This window comes from Notamacropus eugenii, chromosome 2 (assembly GCF_028372415.1).
Source record: "Notamacropus eugenii isolate mMacEug1 chromosome 2, mMacEug1.pri_v2, whole genome shotgun sequence".
Lineage (NCBI taxonomy): Eukaryota > Metazoa > Chordata > Mammalia > Diprotodontia > Macropodidae > Notamacropus > Notamacropus eugenii.
The window spans coordinates 287,629,971-287,649,613 of NC_092873.1; the positions used below are offsets into that span (position 1 = coordinate 287,629,971).

The 19,643-nt window shown below is 46.9% G+C and overlaps 1 protein-coding gene across 4 annotated transcripts; it reads left to right on the forward strand.

The window, feature by feature from the left end:
* The first annotated feature begins 660 nt into the window (after positions 1 to 660).
* SYPL2 (synaptophysin like 2) lies at positions 661 to 16,360 on the forward strand. Of its 4 annotated transcripts, XM_072644245.1 has the most exons (7): positions 661 to 811; positions 1,109 to 1,183; positions 9,209 to 9,333; positions 13,727 to 13,928; positions 14,588 to 14,779; positions 15,540 to 15,611; positions 16,116 to 16,201. In XM_072644245.1, exons 1-6 carry the CDS (start codon positions 758 to 760, stop codon positions 15,591 to 15,593), a joined length of 702 nt encoding a protein of 233 aa, XP_072500346.1. In that variant the 5' UTR covers positions 661 to 757; the 3' UTR covers positions 15,594 to 15,611; positions 16,116 to 16,201. The 4 variants fall into 4 exon arrangements, with proteins under 4 accessions (XP_072500346.1, XP_072500343.1, XP_072500344.1 ...); XM_072644242.1 differs by lacking the exon at positions 15,540 to 15,611 and having other exon boundaries at positions 16,116 to 16,360; XM_072644243.1 differs by lacking the exon at positions 16,116 to 16,201 and having other exon boundaries at positions 15,540 to 15,945.
* The last annotated feature ends 3,283 nt before the right edge of the window (positions 16,361 to 19,643 follow it).

The window sequence follows — 19,643 nt, forward strand, 5'->3', positions numbered from 1 at the left end:
CCTGCTCGGTCAACTTTGATGCACTCTTTCAATATATATTGGTGTTTTCGAGGGTTGGGTCTTAGAAACACCGTATCCCGAGGAGTTGGGTTTTGTTTGTATTTTTAATATGGGTCTCAACATTATTACTAAAGACGAAGCAGACGCAAAGAAATCCGGTTCCCAGGAGAGTCGGTGGCAGAGAGAAAATACTGAAGCCCACAAGTCTAGAGGCCCCGGTCCGCAGCTCCCAGCGCCCGACGGAGGCGCTCGGGCAGGGAGAGAGAGAATGGGGGCGAAGGTGGGTGGGGACGCTCCAAAGGAAAGGTGGCCACCTAGGCAGCGGAACAGCCCGCTCGCTCCCCGTTCCCTTTAAGGAGCTGGGCAAGCTGAGAGGCTGAGCGAGCTAGCTAGAGGGAGGGGATCGGAGGGGTGGGGAGACCAGAGGGAGGGGACAGGGAGCGGGCACGCCACGTGACTCCGATGCCAAGTTTCCCTGCAAGTTTGACAGAAGTTTGAATCCGGCTCGAGGGCTTTTTGCAGGCGGCAGGGCTGCGACGGCCGAAGGGCTCGCTCGAGCAGCAGCAGCAGCAGCAGCAGCGCCCCCCGGTCCCCGGCCCGGCAAACCTGGATCCCGGCCCGCCGACGCGTGCTCACGGTCCAAGCCTGCCTGCAAACTGCCCCGCGGGCCGCCAGCCCCCCGGTCAGCCCCAGTCCCAGCCCCAGCCGCCCAGCCAGGAGGCAGCAGAGCCGCACCACCTGCCCCCGCTCCGGCAGCATGTCCACGGCAGAGAGCTCCGGCCGGACTGCGGACAAGGACCCCCGGCAGCAGGTAGGGCTCCGGCCCGGGAGGGTTGGCCCCTGGCCCAGCCTCCCTGTGCCCCTGACTCTGCCCCTGTCCCTCTGCCTCTGTCCGCTTGAGTCAAGTCCTCCGCGTATCTCTCTGTTTCCTTCCGTACTTCTCAGCGTGCAGTCTGCCTTTTCTTTTCTCTCATGGTCACGCTGGCTGCCCCAGGTTTGTCTTTTCCCCAGCCTCCTCCCTCCTCCTGGTGTTCTGCGACCCTTGACGCGCCCCCTCGGACCCCTCCCCGTTGCCCTGATGGCACCCCCGGGGTCCTTGTCTCCCCAGGTGGACCGCCTTCTCTCAGCGCTGCGATGGAAGCGGCTGGAGGAACCCCTGGGCTTCATCAAAGTTCTCCAGTGGGTGAGTGAGTCCTCTAACTCCGTGTCTATTTCGGGAGCTTGGGCTGTGACGCTGCCTCGAAGTAATGCAGTCTGTACTGGGGGTGAGCCATGCTGGCCCGGCATTGGGGTGGGGGTGGGGGTCTGTCATTGGCAGGGACGGGATCGTGGAGGGCGGTGGGTCGTGACAGGTGTGGGCAGGGATATGGAGGGAGGGCTGGAGTGGGCTAGGGGGCTGCTTCCCAAAGACCCGGCTGCAGAACTGCAAAGGAGTAAGGCATGCGGAGTCCGGGAGTCGGCCCTTCTATGTGCAAGGATCCCCGGCCCAGTCCGCTCACATTTCACTCGGGCGAGAGGACCTGGGTGTAACCTTTCCAGAGCTCTGACCGGGCACATACCGAGCCCCAGCCCAGAGCCCCTGGAGGGGGGTGGGAAAGAGGGAGGGACAAGGAGCAGCCAACTCTGGACCGAGGGCGCCGAGGGCAAAGGCGAGAAAGGGGACTACCTTGGGAAAAACTCCCAGTTTCCAGGACCAATGGGTCTGGGGCAGAGTCACTAAAGGGGATAATCTTTTGGATGTGATACAGTGGAAGGATTCTGTCCAATTCCTTTATAAGGAAAGGAGCAGAATGAATGGAGAGATGGACGGAAGGAATTCATTTGCCTGAAAAGAGGTCTGTAAGTTTTAAAATGAAAAACACAACAGCCAAAAAGTGAGCCCTGTCAACAGAACGCTAGTCCGGTGGGGGGTTGGGGGGCAGCTGTTGCAGTGGAAAGAGTACTGAATTAGGGCCTGAGGAGGCCTGGGTTCTTTAGTCCTGAATCTGTCATTAGCTAACAGCGTGATCTGGAGTCAGTATCACCCCTAGCCTCGGTCTTATCAGCTGTAAAAGGTGTGGATGTGGAATTGGATGATCCCTAAGGTGTCTTTCCATCTCCAACATTCTAGGATTCTATGTAAATTCAGTTCTGCAGTTGCACTTGCTGCGTAACCTTGAGCCAGTCACTTCCTGTATTTGAGTGGCAGTTTCTACATCTGAAACAAGGTGGGGGGAAGGGGACTGAGGGGATTTAAAATAAATTCTTCCAGTCTCCTCCTCTCACTCGCATTATGAGTCACAGATAGATTCTGCCCTAGAGCTCCTGTCCTCTTTGGTAGGCCTTCCAATATTTCATTCAGCTCTTTTAAATAGTAAAGACTTTGGGGACCACTTGTGAACTGCAGCAGAAGAAATTTGTTAGATAATCCATGCACCTAGTGATATATGTTAATAAGTTAAAATAAATGTTAGGGTTCCAGTCTAAATAAGCACCTAAAACTTAGGGTTCCAGTATAAATAAGCACCTAACATCTCATCAGGCAGGGAGTGAGCTGATTGGAGAAAAAAAGGAGGTCAAGGGGTTTAAAGTTCTTGGAGCTCATAGGAGGCAACTGCTCCAGCAGAGACAACCTGAAGCCTCTTGTAGGTCAGAGCCTGGAATTCTGAGGGTAGGCAGTATGGGTCAGGAGGGGTTATCCTCATATGTCCAAGAGCCTGCCTGGAGTCCCAGCCCTTCTTTCACAACAACCTCCCCCAGTCCCCAGAGCTCCCACACCTGAACCAGGAGACATTACAGTGGCTTTCCCTTGTGTGTGCTGCTTCAATCATCATATAACTAATGGCTTTAGGGATGAGGCAGAACCAGGCCAACCCCCTGGACCTGGTCCCACCACTCTGCTACAACCCACAGGGTCATCCACACTTGCATTGAAGACATTCATGTTGGACTGATATTAATGCTGTCTCAGTGACTGACAGAAGAGAACCATTTTGAATGACTCAGTGGGTTAGTACAACCTGAAATCTAAGTGCAGAGTATTATATCACTAAATCGTAGAAACATAGCTAAGGAAAATTTGAGATGGATTGTCAAGGAAGGGAGAAAAACACTGAGATTATTGGATCATAGGATTATCTCCACTAGGGAGATTCTGAAAAACTTTACCCATTCTTCATCACCCCTTTTGCCTTCTTCTCCAATCCCAAACATACACTAGTGTTAGGGGCATTTGAATGAAGCCCTGCACAAGGCTGGACCTGAGGAAACTATCCAGCCCTATTCCCCAGGGGCAGAGCAGATGCCCTAGGAGTTAAGAACCATCTGACTTTTATGATTCTTGACCTCTGAGATAGGGGTTATACAAAACACAATCCTGTCTCATCCCCTCCCCTTCAGGCAAATCTGGGATCCTAGAGTTTTGGCTCTGAATTCAGCCTCCTTTCCCAGAGTCTGTTTCATAGATAGACATGGTTCAAATTTTCTGCCACTGCCCTGGAGTTCAGTGGAGGGGCTTGAGTATGGCCCCCGAACCTTTCTTTGCTAATGAGTTACCACAAAAATATGCAGGAACCAGCCACACTGGTGTGGAGTGAAAGAGATTTCACTGTGAAGGAAAACCATAAATTGACATTCGAGCTTTGTAACCATTTCCTTTTTGAAAGAATTAAATGCTCATTATCGGTGGGGGTAGGGAGAGAGAAAAGAAAACAAACAAAAGTTTTTGGAATGGTAATTGAAAACTTTTTTTTCCACAAAAAATCCAAAGTTCTGTCTCCATACCCAGGCTCCTAGCTTAAAGGTGTAGAATAGGAAATGATCAAAAGGTGAGGAAAGGGGACTTTTTTCTTTTCTTGGCTCGGTTTCCTCAAAGAACTGCTCCCTACTTATCTGAAACTATCGCAGCTAACATCTGGGATCAGCACCTCTTGCCCTTCCCCCAGCTCACTCAGCAGCAAACCAGCAGACACTGCCCAAGATCTTTGTGCTGAGTCTGTGCTGGTCTAGAGAAATAACACAGGCACAAAATGATCATTCCTGCCAAGGCTGGTTTCTTCATAGAACCTTAAGCCATTCCAATAGACTTTGCTGGTGTTATTCAACTGTCACTCCTCAAAACTCACTTGGGTGTTACAAACAAATGGAATCACATTATATCAGTTAGCCTGGATCCACACTTGATAACCCAGTTGATGATTTGTATCTTTGATCTTTGTTGTCTTGTCCAACTAACTCATCATGATCTCATTTGGGGTTTTCTGGGCAAAAATACTGGAGTGGTTTATCATTTCCTTCTTCAGCTCATTTTACAGATGAGGAAACTGAGGCAAACAAGGTTAAGTGACTTACTCTGGATGATAGCTAGAAAATATCTGAGGTGGGATTTGAACTCTTCCTGACTTTAGGCTTGGCACTTCATCCACTGTGCCAAGAGCATGATCTACATATGGTTGATCGCTCACTTTGGGGCCCCAGAGTTGCTTCTATGACTACTATCTTTACAATCAAAATAAGTTACCTGTAGACAACTAACTAGATGTTGAAGTGAGGAGATCACTGGGCCCAGAGTCAGGGAGACCTGAGTTCAAATACAGCCTCAAATACTGAAAAGCTGTGTGACCTTGTGACGAATCACTTGTTTGCCTCAGTTTCCACAACAGTAAAATGAGGATAATAATAATAGACCAGAGTTATGAGCATAAAATGAGATAAGATTTGTAAAGAGCTTTGCAAACCTTAAGACACTACATAAATGCTAGCTATTATAATTAAATTAATTAAAAGTATTTAGAGTCCAGAAAATGTCTTAAGGGAGTTTCTGTAAGTGGAAACACTGCTGCCCCAGAGAATTGTATGGTTGTGTAGGTATTCAGATCTACGATGACTTGGGCAAAAATGTATTGGGCTTCTCTGTCTGGAAGTCCCATACACATCTCAAACTCAACTTTCTCCCAAACCCTCACCTCCTCCTGCTTTCCCAGGTTCTGCTGAGGGAAAAATCATCCTTCCAACTTACCCAGTTTTGAAACCTAGTAGTAGTCATTCTCAACTCCAGACTCTCCCTCACTCCCACAGCCAATCAATCAGCTGCCAAGTCTTGCTAATCCTGTCCCCTCAGCATCTCTCTAATCTGTCCCTACTCTCTATTTATATCACAACTACTCTCATCCAGGCCCTCATTGCCTCTTGCCTGGACTCTGGCCCTAGTACCCTGATGGATCTCTTCATCTAGTGCCTTCCTCCTCCAATCCATCCTCCACCCAGCTGCCAAATTGATATTCCTAAAGTACAGCTCTGACCACACCATACCTCTTCTCCAGAGACCTCATTGGCTCCCTAATCTCTCTGAAAGAAAACACAAACTGCTCTTTGGACATATAACATCCTTCCCAATCTGGCTTTAACCTATCTTTCCAGGCCAATCACATACTATTCCCCCTCATTTATTCAACATTTCAGCCCAAATGGCCTATTTCCAATTTCTCAGATAGGATAGTCCAATTCCTGCCCCCATACCATTTCGTAGGCTGTGTACCATGCCTAAAATGTTCTCTCCACTCACCTCCACTTGACATCGCTAGTTCCCTTACAGGTTCAGCATCTGTACCATCTCTTTCCAGAAGCCTTTCCTAACCTCTCCAGTTACTGTAGGCCCCTCCCCTTCCCCCAAATCATTTTGTATTTTGTATTTGTTGCATATGTATCTATAATATATTTTGTACTCACTTCTATGTGAACATCCGGTAGGATGTCAGCTCCTTGTAAGTAAGGACTGTTTCCCTTTTGTATTTATATACAAAGTTTCTAGCACAATGCCTAGCGTACAACACCCAACAACTGCCTGTTGATTGATTTATGTTGGAAAAGGTCATCTCTCCACCATATTTCACTGACATGTTTTCTATAATGGGTCCCTTTTTTCCCATCATGTCCATGTCATCTAGCACCTAGGCATCACTATCACCAATAGTATCATTACTGGTTCATCTTGAACAAATCCACAAAATCAAAATGTCACGATAAAAAATGGATTGGAATTGTTGTGGAGGGGGAGTTTAAGAGGAGGGTACTTAACTTCCTGGTGTCTTGGAATAAAAGCAAGTGATTCTGTTGCCCAGGATTTATAACACCTCAGTGCAAAGAAAATATATTAGAGCATGAATGGAACTTTTCTTTCATCCTCAAGCCTGAGGATCAATCTCATCTTTTTTCAAATGGACCAGGAAGGGAGAAGTAGGGAGGAAAGGAAGCAAGCATTTCTTGCATATGTTCCGGGCACTGTGTTAAGCACATTACCAGTAATATCTCATTTGAGCTTCACCTCAACTCTGTGAAATAGATGGTATTATGAGCCCAATTTTACAATTGAGGAAACTGAGGCAGATAGAGGTTAAATGACTTGCCCAACTGGTCTCAGGTCTTCCTGACTCCAGGCCCAGCACTATATCCACTGAACACTAGCTTATCCTTTTCCAATGACGATATTTTCTCTTAGCAACAAATGTACAGGAAGAGGAAGCTGAAGATTTGTTTCTGTGTGGGTTACCACAAGCACCCTAGATCTATGAATATAGCTTTAAGATTCTACTGGAATGGGAGGACAACATCAGCAACCTCTTCCTGGGACTCCCTGATTAACCTCCTGTTCCTGCAGTCCCTGACTAGCAAGCAGCTCTCCTTCTTAATCATGTTAATGTATAATATATTCCCTGGTCCCAGGGGCCCATTTCCTTCTGTTCCCCAATGCCCTGTGTCTGGATTTTTAAAACATTTTTGTTAACTACATTTTGACATAATTTGTTTCCCTAATAATCTTCTGTGTTGTATTTTATGCATTTAAAAACATGGTTCTGAGAATAGATCCTTCCAAACTGGCCAGGGTTTACGATGTAAGTGGCTGCAATGGAACAGAACAACACCAGACGGCAGTGTGGGGCCTTTACTTGATGTAAGCTAAGAGAAGCTTTTAGAATGGTCATCCTGGAATTGTGGAATGTCAGAAGTGGAAGGGACCTTAGGGGTCATTGAGTCAAGCCCAAAGAGAAGATGAGATTTCCCAAAGCCAAGAGGGCAGATTCAGGAATAGAACCCAGGATTTTTGACTCCCAGTACAGGTTCCCCCCCTCCCCCCATTACATCAGTGTTCTCCAGCCTATGTTCTATGAAACCAGGAAAAGGTGGAATAGAAGATAGGGGTGGTAATGGGGTGGGGAATTTCAGTGTTAGTGATATTTTAACCTCTAAGTTAATAACTATGAAAATTTGCACACATAAAAACCTTACTATATGGAACAGTATTTTGCTTCAAAAATAGGTTGAATTTCCTCCGTTGCATAATTTCTCAGACACATTGCCTTTATGTTCCAGATCCATGAGCCATGGCACAGATTTTATAAGTTTCATTGCTATATGTCAAACACCAAAGAACCCATCATTAAGCTGTGTTTTGGGCCCCCGAGGGAGGGGTTTGAGGCAGCTAGCTGGTGCAGTGGATACAGTGCTGAACTCTGGGGGAAGGAAGCCTCCTCTTTGTGAGTTCAAATTGGGCCTCAGACACTAGCAGAGTGACTGTGAGTAAGTCGCTTCATTCACCCTGTTTGCCTCAGTTCCTCATCTGTAAAATAAGCTGGAGAAGGAAATGGCAAACCACTCCAGTCTCCTTGCCAAGAAAACCTCAAATGGAGTCAGGAAGAGTCAGAGACGACTGGGGAAAAAAAACAAACGACACAACCACAGTGAGGGATTTGAATGATTTTTTAGCCCACCAGGTGGTTACAATTTAAAACACCTGGGAACAGAAGAACCGGTAGAGGAAGGCACAGATCATGAATAGCAAATGCTGAAAAGATATGTAGGCTGAAAAATAAATACTTCTATTGTACACAAGCCAAGGGTAAGTATACTCAAGTGTAGGCTTAAGAGGAAAATTTATAAGAACTAATTAGTACCAACTGCTGGCCCTCTTCTCTAACTAGGCTCTAGTTACTCAAGTCTCCTTCTCCCTAGCAGGAAGTTTGAATGTGTCAGAAAGAGGAAACCCATAGGGAATTTGCATTCCATTGAACCTCCCTACTACAACAGTCCAAAAAGAGGAGAGGGAAAGAGTTGGGGGAGCTATGCAAACTGAAGGAAAAAGTCTCAGCTATTCTGCCGTTTCCCTGGGCTTTTACTGTACTAAATGACAGCAGGCCACCAGATGAAATAGCGGGAGTTTCAAATGCAGGAGGGAAACTCCAGTGGGGAAAAAGCAGAGGTGGAGAAACCAAGAAGGTGTTTCCCTGTGCTATGAGCCAAGTTACTTTGCCACAGCAAGGCCAAAGCTGTCGCTGGAAGGACATCTGTCAAGAGGGTGCAAAAGGGATCTGTAAATGCGGGGACCCTTCCAGCCCCATGTTTGACTCTATTTAAGTCCTCTTACACTGACAATCCTTTCTCCACACCTACCTGCCAGGATCTCCCCTCACTTCGCCATGGTCCAGCAATACCATATTGGGTAGGTATGTCTGTTCAGCAGGAAAGGTTGCTGAAAGTCTCTTCTTACTTGATTTGGAAATACAAAACTAAAGGCTCACCCGGTTCTCTTGAGTTTTTAACTTTCTACCCAAAGCTAGAGGATTCTGGATAGTACTCTGACTTGGAGAAGTTCTATGGCTGAACCAGCCTCTTAAGGAAGATAGATGTCAATGATTCTCACAGTGAATAGAGAATGCCTTTGGGTTGTCCTGGGTCTTCTTGTTTGGAAAGTGAGGGATTTTCCTTAAAACCACCCCTCCCAAACCCCACTCCATTCTAATCTTATTTATTTGGCAGATTTATTTGCAAAATTTGTCAAGTACCTGCCATCAATACAAGCATCTTGAGAAACTTACATTCTCAGAGATGACTTCCCCTTTTGTCCCCAGCATCCACATTCATACATATTTAGCCTGGCACTTGACCTTAAGTGCTCTGACACTCTTAGGAGGTCAGAGGGCTAGAAGAACTGGAAAAGACTTTGTCCATTCCCTTCATTTTACAGATAAGGAAACAGGCCACTACAAGTGAAGTAACTTGCTCAAATTCACTCAGCAAGTAGATGGCAGGGAGGACTGGAACCCAGGTCCCCTGACTTCAAATCCAGTGCTCTTTCTACCATGTCACACTGAGCGTTCCATCTGGAAACCTGTAGAGGTTTGGGGTACGGTTTTCCTGTCTCTTCAATAGGTCTTTCTCTTCCCCCCTTTCCCAGCTCTTTGCTATTTTCGCCTTCGGGTGCTGTGGCTCCTACAGTGGGGAGACAGGAGCAACAGTACGATGCAACAACGATGCCAAGGACACGAGCTCCATCCTTGTTTTATTTGGCTATCCCTTCAGGTAAGCAGGCAGCCATTGCCACTAGAGCACTCACTCAGGTGGCATCATCCACTTTGTGGTGGACAGATGTAGAAGGAGGTAGGCATCATAAGATAAAGAGGAGGAAGGGACCTTGGTGACCATTTAGTGCGAGGGTTATTCACCTTTTTTGTGTGTGTCCTGGACCCCTTTTGGCAGCCGGGGCAGGGGTGGGGTGTCTTGGATCTATTCTCAGAACCATGTTTTTAAATGCATAAAATACAACACAGAAGATTATTAGGGAAACAAATTATGTCAAAATGTAGTTAACAAAAATGTTTTAAAAATCAAATTCATAGACCACTTGAAATCTATCCCAGGGTGAATTTGGCTTTGGGTTGTAGACCTCTTGCCAGCTGTGAAAGGGATGTCTAACCACTTACAGCTTCATGGTTTCCCTACTTGGCAGTAGCCGATGAAAGTTCTACAGCTGTGATGGGTGAATACTCAGAACGAGGAGGGTGAGATCCAAAGGCTTCACCTTGGCACTAACCCCAGCTCCTTCCTAAAGGCTGTGAAATGTCTGCTAGAAAAAAAAAGAATAGATTGAAGAATATGGGTGCCTCACCCCTTTCCTTAGCACTTTCTCTTTGATCATTCTGAAAGATAAGGCAGTTGGCAATGAAATGGATAGAGAGGACTTGGAGTGGGAAAACCTGAGTTCAATGTATGAAAATCTGAGTCCAAAGTATGCCTCAGATACTTACCAGCTATGGGACCCAGTGGCAAATCACATAACCTCTCTGTCTTCCTCAGTTTCCTCATCTATAAAGTGAAGGAGTTGGCTTCTAAGATCCCTCTACACATATGATCCTGTGAATATGGCCCTGACAATAGACTGGATATCTCTCTTCTACGAACTAGTTTAGCTCATCACTAAAGGGCTGACCACCTGATGATAAATATTTGTCTATAACAACTCATAAAAACCATTCACTGAGTCACAGAGGAGTTGCAATCTGTGTTGGAAAAGGAAGCATTCACATCAATGTAATCAAATGTCCCTGAAAGTCTTGAAGTATAGAAATCTGTGCACATGTTCCTCATAATGTTTGTAAAGCACTTTGCTTTTAGATATTTAGAACTGGAAAAACTCCATAATCTAGTGAACAGCAAGTTTGCCTCAGAGCTAGGAAGGCCTGGTTTCAAGCCCCACCTCTGACCCATCCTGGCTGTGGGATCCTGTCAGTCAGGTTACTTCCTCTCTCAATGCTCTGGGAAACTCTCCTAAGACTCTCAAATGCCAAAGAAGGGGCCAGCCTGCTTTGGCACCGCCAGTTTCTTCATCCAGGAGTTAGTTTCCAATAATAGTTCCAGTTCTTATCACTAGGTGTGTGTGTACGTATATATGTATATGTACATATATACGTACACACACATATATACACAAATTCATATATCCATACACACAAGGTAGGTAGATATATGGATAGGCAGATAGATATATACATACATATATAGGCAGATAGATGCATAGATATGCAAAAACATAGATAGACAGATAGGCAGATAGATACCTAGATGGGTAGATAGATAGATAGATAGATAGATGGAGAGATGGAGAGATAGATGGATAGATAGATATATGGATAGATAGATGGAGAGACAGACAGATAGATAGATAGATATATGGATAGATAGATGGAGAGACAGACAGGTAGATAGATAGATAGATGATAGATAGATAGAGAAAGAGAGAGATAGGTAGATAGATGGAGAGATAGATGGATAGATAGATACATAGATAGATAGATAGATCGATAGATAGATGGATGGATAGATAGATGGAGAGACAGATAGATGGAGAGATAGATGGAGAGATAGGTAGATAGATGGAGAGATAGGTGGATAGATAGATACACAGATAGATTATAGATAGATAGATAGATAGATAGATAGATAGATAGATAGATAGATAGATGGATGGATAGATAGATGGAGAGACAGATAGATGGAGAGATAGATGGAGAGATAGGTAGATAGATGGATAGATAGATGGATAGATGGAGAGATAGATGGATAGATAGATATATGGATAGATAGATGGAGAGACAGACAGACATAGATAGACAGACAGACAGACAGATAGATAGATAGATAGATAGATAGATAGATAGATGGAGGATGGAGAGATGGAGAGATAGGTAGATAGATGGAGAGATAGATGGATAGATAGATACACAGATAGATTATAGATAGATAGATAGATAGATAGATAGATAGATAGATAGATAGATGGATGGATGGATAGATAGATGGAGAGACAGATGGATAGATAGATGGATAGATGGAGAGATAGATGGATAGATAGATAGATGGAGAGATAGGTAGATAGATGGAGAGATAGATGGATAGATAGATACACAGATAGATTATAGATAGATAGATAGATAGATGGATAGATAGATGGAGAGACAGACAGACAGACAGATAGATAGATAGATAGATAGATAGATAGATGGATGGAGAGATGGATGGAGAGATAGATAGGTAGATAGATGAATAGATAGATAGATGGAGAGATGGAGAGATAGATGGATAGATAGATAGACAGATGGAGAGATGGAGAGATAGGTAGATAAATAGATGGACAGATAGATAGATGGATAGATGTAGAGATGGAGAGATAGATGGAGAGATAGATAGATGGTGAGATAGGTAGATAGATAGATAGATGGATGGATAGATGGATAGAGAGATGGAGAGATAGATGGAGAGATAGATATATGGATAGATACATGGAGAGATAGATAGATAGATAGATAGATAGATAGATAGATAGATAGATAGATAGATGGATGGATAGATGGATAGATGGATGGATGGATGGATGGATGGATGGATGGATGGATGGATGGATAGATCGAGATATGGAGAGATAGATAGACAGATAGGCAGATAGACTGATAGATCATTGGAAAGATGGGCAGCAGACTAAAGACAAGGTCTTGGGTAATGAAGACAGTGGAGTGAAAGTGTGAAATGTCTGCTAGAAAATTCTATTTGAGTCCTAGCCCTGTTACATAGTATCTGGGTCCCTTCACTTTTCTGGGTTCTTGTTTCCTCATGTCTAAAATGAGAGGGATGGGCTAAATGACTTCCAGTTCTCAGTCTATGGTCCTAAGAATTAACATCAGATGTTGATTGGGCATAAATGCCTTTTGGGATCAAGTGAGGGGAGGGGAGAAAGAGGCAGCTGCAGACAGAGGATACCAGGCTTTTAGTTCTAGAGCTAGAAAGGACCTTAGAGGCCGTTTAATTCAACATCTTTCATTTTACAGATGATGAAACTGAGGCCTGGGGATGTTAAATAGCCTTCTCAGGGTTGCACAGGTAGTTAGCATCAGGGGCAGAATAAATGTCATTTAAGATAAACTATGGAGAGAAAGGCAGAAGCAGCATAGGAGAATGGACAGAGGGCCAGCCTTGGAGTCAGGAAGACCTGGGTTCAAGTTTGGTCTCTGACCCACCCACCCACATGATTTGGCAAGTCGATTAACCTAGTGGTACTCGAAGGCCATAAATTACAGGTGAATTGTGGATCTAAATCAGTTGAATGAGTTTCAACATTCCCATATCAATGAAATCATAGGTCTGAACCACAGACAAAAAAATGAATAGATAGATGTAAGAATACATGTATGGATGAACAAGCAAATGAATAAATAAATAAAAGAATGAGTAACACAGAGGGAATTGTTCAAATATCTTCAAACTTCCACCTTGCTTCTCTCTTGGAATGAAGAATTTTGTTGGTAACTAGATCACTACAATGTAGGACCTTGTTACTTGGCAGGGAGTAGAGAAGCATTGACTTCTTTATCAGGAAGGTAAGGGGGAGTGGGGAAGAAGGAAGATATAGAGGATCCCTAAGACAGGACTCAGATCCTTTCAGAATTCCCCCATATTTGATCCTCCCAAAAGAGAACTTCTTTTGGACCTTACTAGACATTCTAGACAATTCTTTTTCAATCTACTCCAGATAACCTCTCTCAGGAATTAATAAAGGCTTGGAACCTAATAGTCCTGGTAGTAGGACCAAGAAGGTCCTAGTTGAAAAGATACAGAGCTTTCTGCCCCCTTCCCTCCGCCCCATCCCGCACCCCCCCCCCCCCCCCCCCCCGCCCTGCCCCTAGTGGAAAGAATCTGTTGTAGTCTTCTTCTGACTATAAGGTTTTCAGAGAGATAACTAAGTGTCCACTCTCTTGGTTCTCCAAATCTCAGGCACCACACTGGCATCTGAGCCCTGGCAGTCAATCAGCACACCAGCCAGCATTTATTAAACACTTGCTGTGTGCCGGCCATTATGCTCTCTGGTCTCCTTCCAGGCAGGGACCCTGTTAGCTCAGGGCTTTTTTCTCCTCTCACTGGGCAGGTTGAACCGGGTCGAGTATGAGATGCCCCTCTGTGATGAAGAATCCACCTCCAAGACCCTGACCCTCATGGGAGACTTTTCCGCACCTGCTGAGTTCTTTGTAACCCTGGGGATCTTCTCCTTCTTCTACACCATGGCTGCTCTGATTCTTTACCTTCGTTTCCACAACCTGTATACTAAGAACAAGCGTTTTCCTCTGGTGGTAAGTGGATGAGGTTGGCAGGAAAATGACCTGAGTGATAGAGAGAAGAGTGACACACTGGGCCCCCCTGCAACCTATGACACTGAGCTGGGTCAGTCTGAAACCATTTTAGTCTTCTTATAGTATAAAGCAATTTCTGTGTCCTCTGTCTACCCATTAGCCCTAGTCCTCCTCTGTCATCTCTTTTGTCTCCTCTGTCCTGGCTGGGCCCATCCCCAGAGAGGGGTGTCCCTGGGCTATCATGCTCCCTCTCCCCCTCATTCTCCCCTCTCTTGCCCCTCAGCTGCAGTAGAGCACTCTGATGCTGCTGGGAGCAAAGGAGAGCGGGTGGGGGGGGAGTAACCTAGGCAACCTCAGGGTTGAGTATAGCTCGGATAGTGAGACACAGGACAGGGCTTTGGGGTGGAACTGTCTAAGGGGCCCCCTGGCAGAATGGGCTGACATGCCTTGCAATTCTAGGGAACAGGGAGGGGGTGGCATGCCCAGGGAGACTCAAGCTCTAAGGGCTTTGGAGTCAGGACTGACAGGCTGTCTGCTTTTGCACCCCTCCATATTCCCCCACAATTTAGCTGAGTCATGGAATGGAGTGGAGGAGGTGGGAGAGCGGTGTCAGTGGAATTCCCTCTGAGCAGTGTTCCCTGTCCCTCTACCCATTTTAGGACTTCTGTGTGACCGTCTCCTTCACCTTCTTCTGGTTAGTGGCAGCAGCAGCGTGGGGCAAGGGCCTGACGGATGTGAAGGGGGCCACTCGGCCTTCTAGTCTCATTGCTGCCATGTCCATCTGCCATGGGGATGAGGCTGTCTGCAGTGCTGGGGCCACCCCCTCCATGGGGCTTGCCAACATCTCTGTGGTAAGAGTTCCTGTCACTGGGGGAAGGTGGTCTACACAGGATGATCCCTGGGCTCATCCTAGCCAGCCTGTTCTGAAAGATGAATGCAGTTGTCCCAGGGACGTGGAGAACTCCTTCCAAAGACTGGATCCTGTTTTAACCCCTGGGCCACCCTCCTCCTAACTCAATATTTTCCCTAGTAGTTAGGAAGGTTAGAATAGCTAATCTCCTGCTGCTGGAGTTGCTGTGGAATCACTGAGAAGCGATGCCTATCTGGGCACCAGGTACAGAATTTGGGATGATCTCTCATGTAGAGAAGGTAGGAGACAGTGGATGGGGGGTGGGGTTTAACAGTTTTAACCTCTTCCTTATTTCCTCACTTTTCTCTGCCTCCAAACAGAATCTCTACTTGCCACCTCCCACTCTTCTGGGTTTATAGGTGTGTAGGTATATGTATGAATCAGGAGAATATAATCAAGGGGAGCCAGGGAACAGGGGAAAAGAGCCAAGAAGATGGTTGGAAGGGCGGGATGGTCTGAGCATGGATTGGGGGGTGCCCTTTAGGCCTAGGTCTGGTCTGGGGTCTGGGCCTAGCCCTGGGCCTAGCTGAGGGGCTGGGAGAAAGTCACTGCCCTGAATTTGCAGGCCACCAACTCTCCATTTGCCTGGTTGAATAGAAATGGTGACAGACATTGGCCTGCAAAGCTCCTTCAAGTCCAACACAAAGGCTTCTGTGATGCTTGGCCAATTAACCCCCTCTTCGTTATTCTCTATTACCCAGGGAGCCAGACCTTACCCGAGAGCAAGCCACTCACTGGACATATGTTGGCTATAGATCTGGAGACACACTACTGTATCTATATTAAGTCTTTCAGACTGCCAGGGCACCAGTTAGCATGATAGTGCCAGCTCCCCTGCCCTTGGATTCCTCGCCTCGGTCACAAGCTCTTGCTTTCTGTGTCTGTCTTTCAGCCTCTTTCTTTGTGTCAGTTCCACGCTCCTATGCATTCCCACATACCTGTATACTGCATACACCCGGGCACATGTGCATGTGATGGCTGTCATGGCCTGCCTTGGTCCCCAGCTTTCTGCCTCTTTCTCTCCCTTTCTGTATCCTATAGCATATGCACACATGTATCCAGAGACTCCACACAACCAAGGGCACACTCATGCATACTTCCACCTGATGACATGGCATGTGTGTAGAGGCTCAGGCACCCATACACACGCCCACGCACACAGACCCACCATGCCACGCATGCAAGTGCCTGCACACACTCAGAGGTGACAAGCTCTCTCTTCACCACAGGAGGTGTCTGCCCCCTCAGCTTACTCACCCTTCCCGATATCATTGCAGCTCTTTGGATTCATCAACTTCTTCCTGTGGGCTGGGAACTGTTGGTTTGTGTTCAAGGAGACCCCATGGCATGGGCAGGGTCAGGACCAGGACCAGGAGGCCAGCAAGGAGAGTGCAGCTGAGCAGGGCGCCGTGGAGAAGCAGTAGTCAGCCCTTCTGCCCCTCTCCAGTTCACCTCCCCTTGGACAGCACCTCCACCCTCGGCTTCTTCTGCTTCCTTCCAGGACTTCCCTCCTCTTGGACCTCTCTCCTCCTTGCTGAATCTTCTGGGTTAGGTGTTTGGGGACAAAGGATGGGCCAGTTGGTGTCCCACCTCCCTCTTAGGGGCAGTCACCCCTCTGAGTTCCCCACCTCTTCCCCTCTGTTCACAGGCAGGGTCCCAGGCCTGCCAGGAGCTCAGCACTGTGTGTCTTCTGCCTGGCTCAGGTAGTTTACCTCATCTCCTGGCTGAATCGTGCAGAACCGGGCCAGGTGGGAGGACAGGGGAGGGGAATGCAGCAGCCCTAGGGTCTGTTCCCTTTAGTGTCCTCCAGGGATGACTCAGCCCAGCTCCAATAATAAAGGGTGGGGGGAGTAAGTACAGGAGAGGTGCTGGAGGAAGGGCCCAGCAGTGATCTGGCTGCCTTTTCTCAGCTGTGGTGGGTCAGACTCTGTGTCCTGTTATCTTTATTCAGACAAGGTGCCCTGTCATTTCCATTCACCTCTCAGGTCTCTGTTTCCCAGGGGCCAGTTAGTCTGTACAGTCACCCAGGCAGGTCCCTGGGGCCTCTTCCCCTTCCCTCCTCCTGGGCCCACCAGTTTGCAAAGATGGAGAGAGGCAAAGGCTATGGAAGGAGAGCTGGATATTTCCTCCCTGCCTAGACAGACAGGAACACAGGGTCCTGAACACACTGAGTTCTGGCAGGGACAACTCTTTGTATGTTGGGGGATGGGGATAGGGGGTGGGGGAGGGGGGAGGAGAAGGCTGGCCTAGAAAATTAACTGTTTTTTAGTCATCCCTGCTGAGGCCTACATTCTGCGTGGCAGATGAATTGTAACTTGGGCCTCCTCAAGCAGCTCCAGGTCTGGAGAATGCTAGGAGAGGCAGTTTTTGCTATGTCCGAGGGAGCCCCTTCTCTGACAGGGGTGTGAACTGGCGTGTGCCCCATGGATGTTCTCTCTAAACTTAGACACCCTATAACTTCTCATTCAAGTGAAATTAGCAGGCATTCACTAAGTGCAGACTATGTGAAATGTCCTATGGTAAGTGCCAGAAACCACAAAGGTGAAGAAACAGACAAACTACACCTTCCCTGTCTTCAGGGACTTTTCAGTGTATGAAGGAAAGGATAAAACACGTGCTGAGATATGTACAAAGCAATGTGATAGACCCAGTGGTATCTGAGGAGAGAGAGAACACTCCCAAATCCTAACATCCTGGTGCTCCCTTCCAGCACCTTGTCTTCCAGATTTGGAGAAATGCTTATGACACCAATCAACAAGTATTTATCAATCAACTCACAAACCTTGTTTAAGCACTATGCCCGACCCTGTCACTAGAAGGCTCCCAGAGCTGCCTCATTTTAGGACTCTGAAAATCTCGTCTCAACTCCCCCATCCCCTTCTTCATCCAGTATCAGAGCTCTCGGGCCCCTTGCCTTGCCTTTCTAACTTTGCCTAAGCCTTTCTTCCATTCCTGTGATGAGGCCAGGTGTGTATGGGGGTTCAGATGGGCCCAAGGGACATGCTCAGATATCTATTCTAGGTTTCTTAGACATTGGGTTGGCCTGTTCCCCCCATCCCCCTTTTTGACCTATCTTCTCCCTTCCTCTCCTGTTTCTTTCACATTCTGGCCCTTTTCCCAAAGGGAATACAGCCCTATCTTGCCCTTTCCTCTTCCTATCTGTCCAGAACAGGCCGACGGTATTGGTGCTTCATCACTTTGGGACCTTACGTTCAGCCATGACCCAGTTACACATTTGCCTCTGTTTTTCCTCTTCCTAACACTTCTACTAGTCCCTTCTGTCTCCCCAAGGTCCTGTGTAAATGGCTCTTAACTAGAACTTATCAGTTCTCTGAGAGTCCCAGGCTAAGGGATGCATTATGAGGACTTCCCCTGTTTTGCTTCTTCCTCCCAGTCCCATCCAAGAAACCTTTGGATTAGTTTTACTCTGTTAATCGTCCAGGAGCCTACAAGTCAGGATTCCTGGGTTTTCACCCAGATATTGTGATCCTGGGTCAGTTGTTTCTTTTCTCTTGAAATTGCCCCACCTATGAAAGTAGGGGTGTGGGAAGAATTAGGGTTTCTGTCTCAATCCAGGCCACGCTGTCCCCATGTACACTTAGGACACATGTGGATGACTGACTACAGTTCCAGAGCCATTGGCAAGGAAAAGCAATGGAATTGTCTTTCATTTTTCTTCAAGCTAGCCCTAGTGGGGGGCTCTGTGAGCAGTGTCTACTGTGACTTTTGTTTGGATCCTGTGTTACATATTTATTTATTTGAAATGTGAGAGACGAAAATGTTCTAATGAGCTGGCTGAATTCAGCACCTGACCCTTTACCAGGGAAGTAGGGTATGCCAAGAATTCCCTATGCCAAGAATGCCCATTTCTCTTTACTGCATTGAGGCAGAGCTTTTTCCTCCCCCCTCATCAGTGATGGGAGGCCACAAGGTGTAGTGGAAACAGGGTTGGGTTTGAAAACTGACTTTGCCACTTGGCACCTGGGTGACCTTGGAGAAAGTCCTTCACTTCCCTGGAAAGCCTTGGTTTTACTGTCACCTCTAAAGTTAGAGGGTGGGACTAGATGATCTCTAAATGCCCTTCCCCTTAAGTCTTTTATTTCTTGAGTTCCCTGTGGTCACTTGAGTGGCTGATTTGATCTCAGCTAGAATAGCCCTTATTTGGGCTCTTTGTGTGGCCTTACTGCTCTCTCCCTATGGTCATCCTAAGGGAAAGATCACCTCATTTTTATTACCTCCAGGAGGGGGACAGGACTCCAGAGGTCCTGGGCTTACCCCACAGGACTGTTTTCCCTGGGAACCAAGGGTCCCTGCTTTGCATAGCCATGAGTGAAGAAGGCATCCTATGTGGTATCTGTTCAAATTCTCCAGTTGCTGAGAGATCAAGAACACTGGAGAGTTGGTCAGCTGAGCCCTTTGCCGTAGGAAACTTGAATCCTGTCGGGGTGCCTCACCTAGGACCTTTCCTGGAATATGGAGCCCCCTGCCCCTCTCCTTCAAAGGAGTGACGTTGCATGTTGTTTTCTGGTGCTTGTTACTACAGCTTTAAATAAACAGCCGTGTGAGAGTTTGCCATGCAGGAACTGTGACTGAGGACCTCCTTGGCCTTTGTGTGTGTGTGTTTTTTAAACACTCCCTCTATCTCCCCCTCCCTGTGAATTAGAGGTTCTGGCCAGATGTTATTCCCGACCCTGGCCACGGGGGCTTGCCCGTCCTCTCTGGGAGGCCCTCCAGAGAGGAGGATGGTCTCCCTGGTTTTCTCTTTTACTCCAAACAGCAAAGTCAGCTTGATCAATACTGGCCAT

Excerpts from the sequence above, each read along its gene's own strand:
- SYPL2 (XM_072644241.1), top strand. The coding sequence starts at position 758 with ATGTCCACGGCAGAGAGCTCCGGCCGGACTGCGGACAAGGACCCCCGG. Across the intron at positions 1,184-9,208 it reads TCATCAAAGTTCTCCAGTGG|CTCTTTGCTATTTTCGCCTT; the intron begins GTGAGTGAGTCC and ends CCCCTTTCCCAG. Across the intron at positions 9,334-13,726 it reads TTATTTGGCTATCCCTTCAG|GTTGAACCGGGTCGAGTATG; the intron begins GTAAGCAGGCAG and ends CTCACTGGGCAG.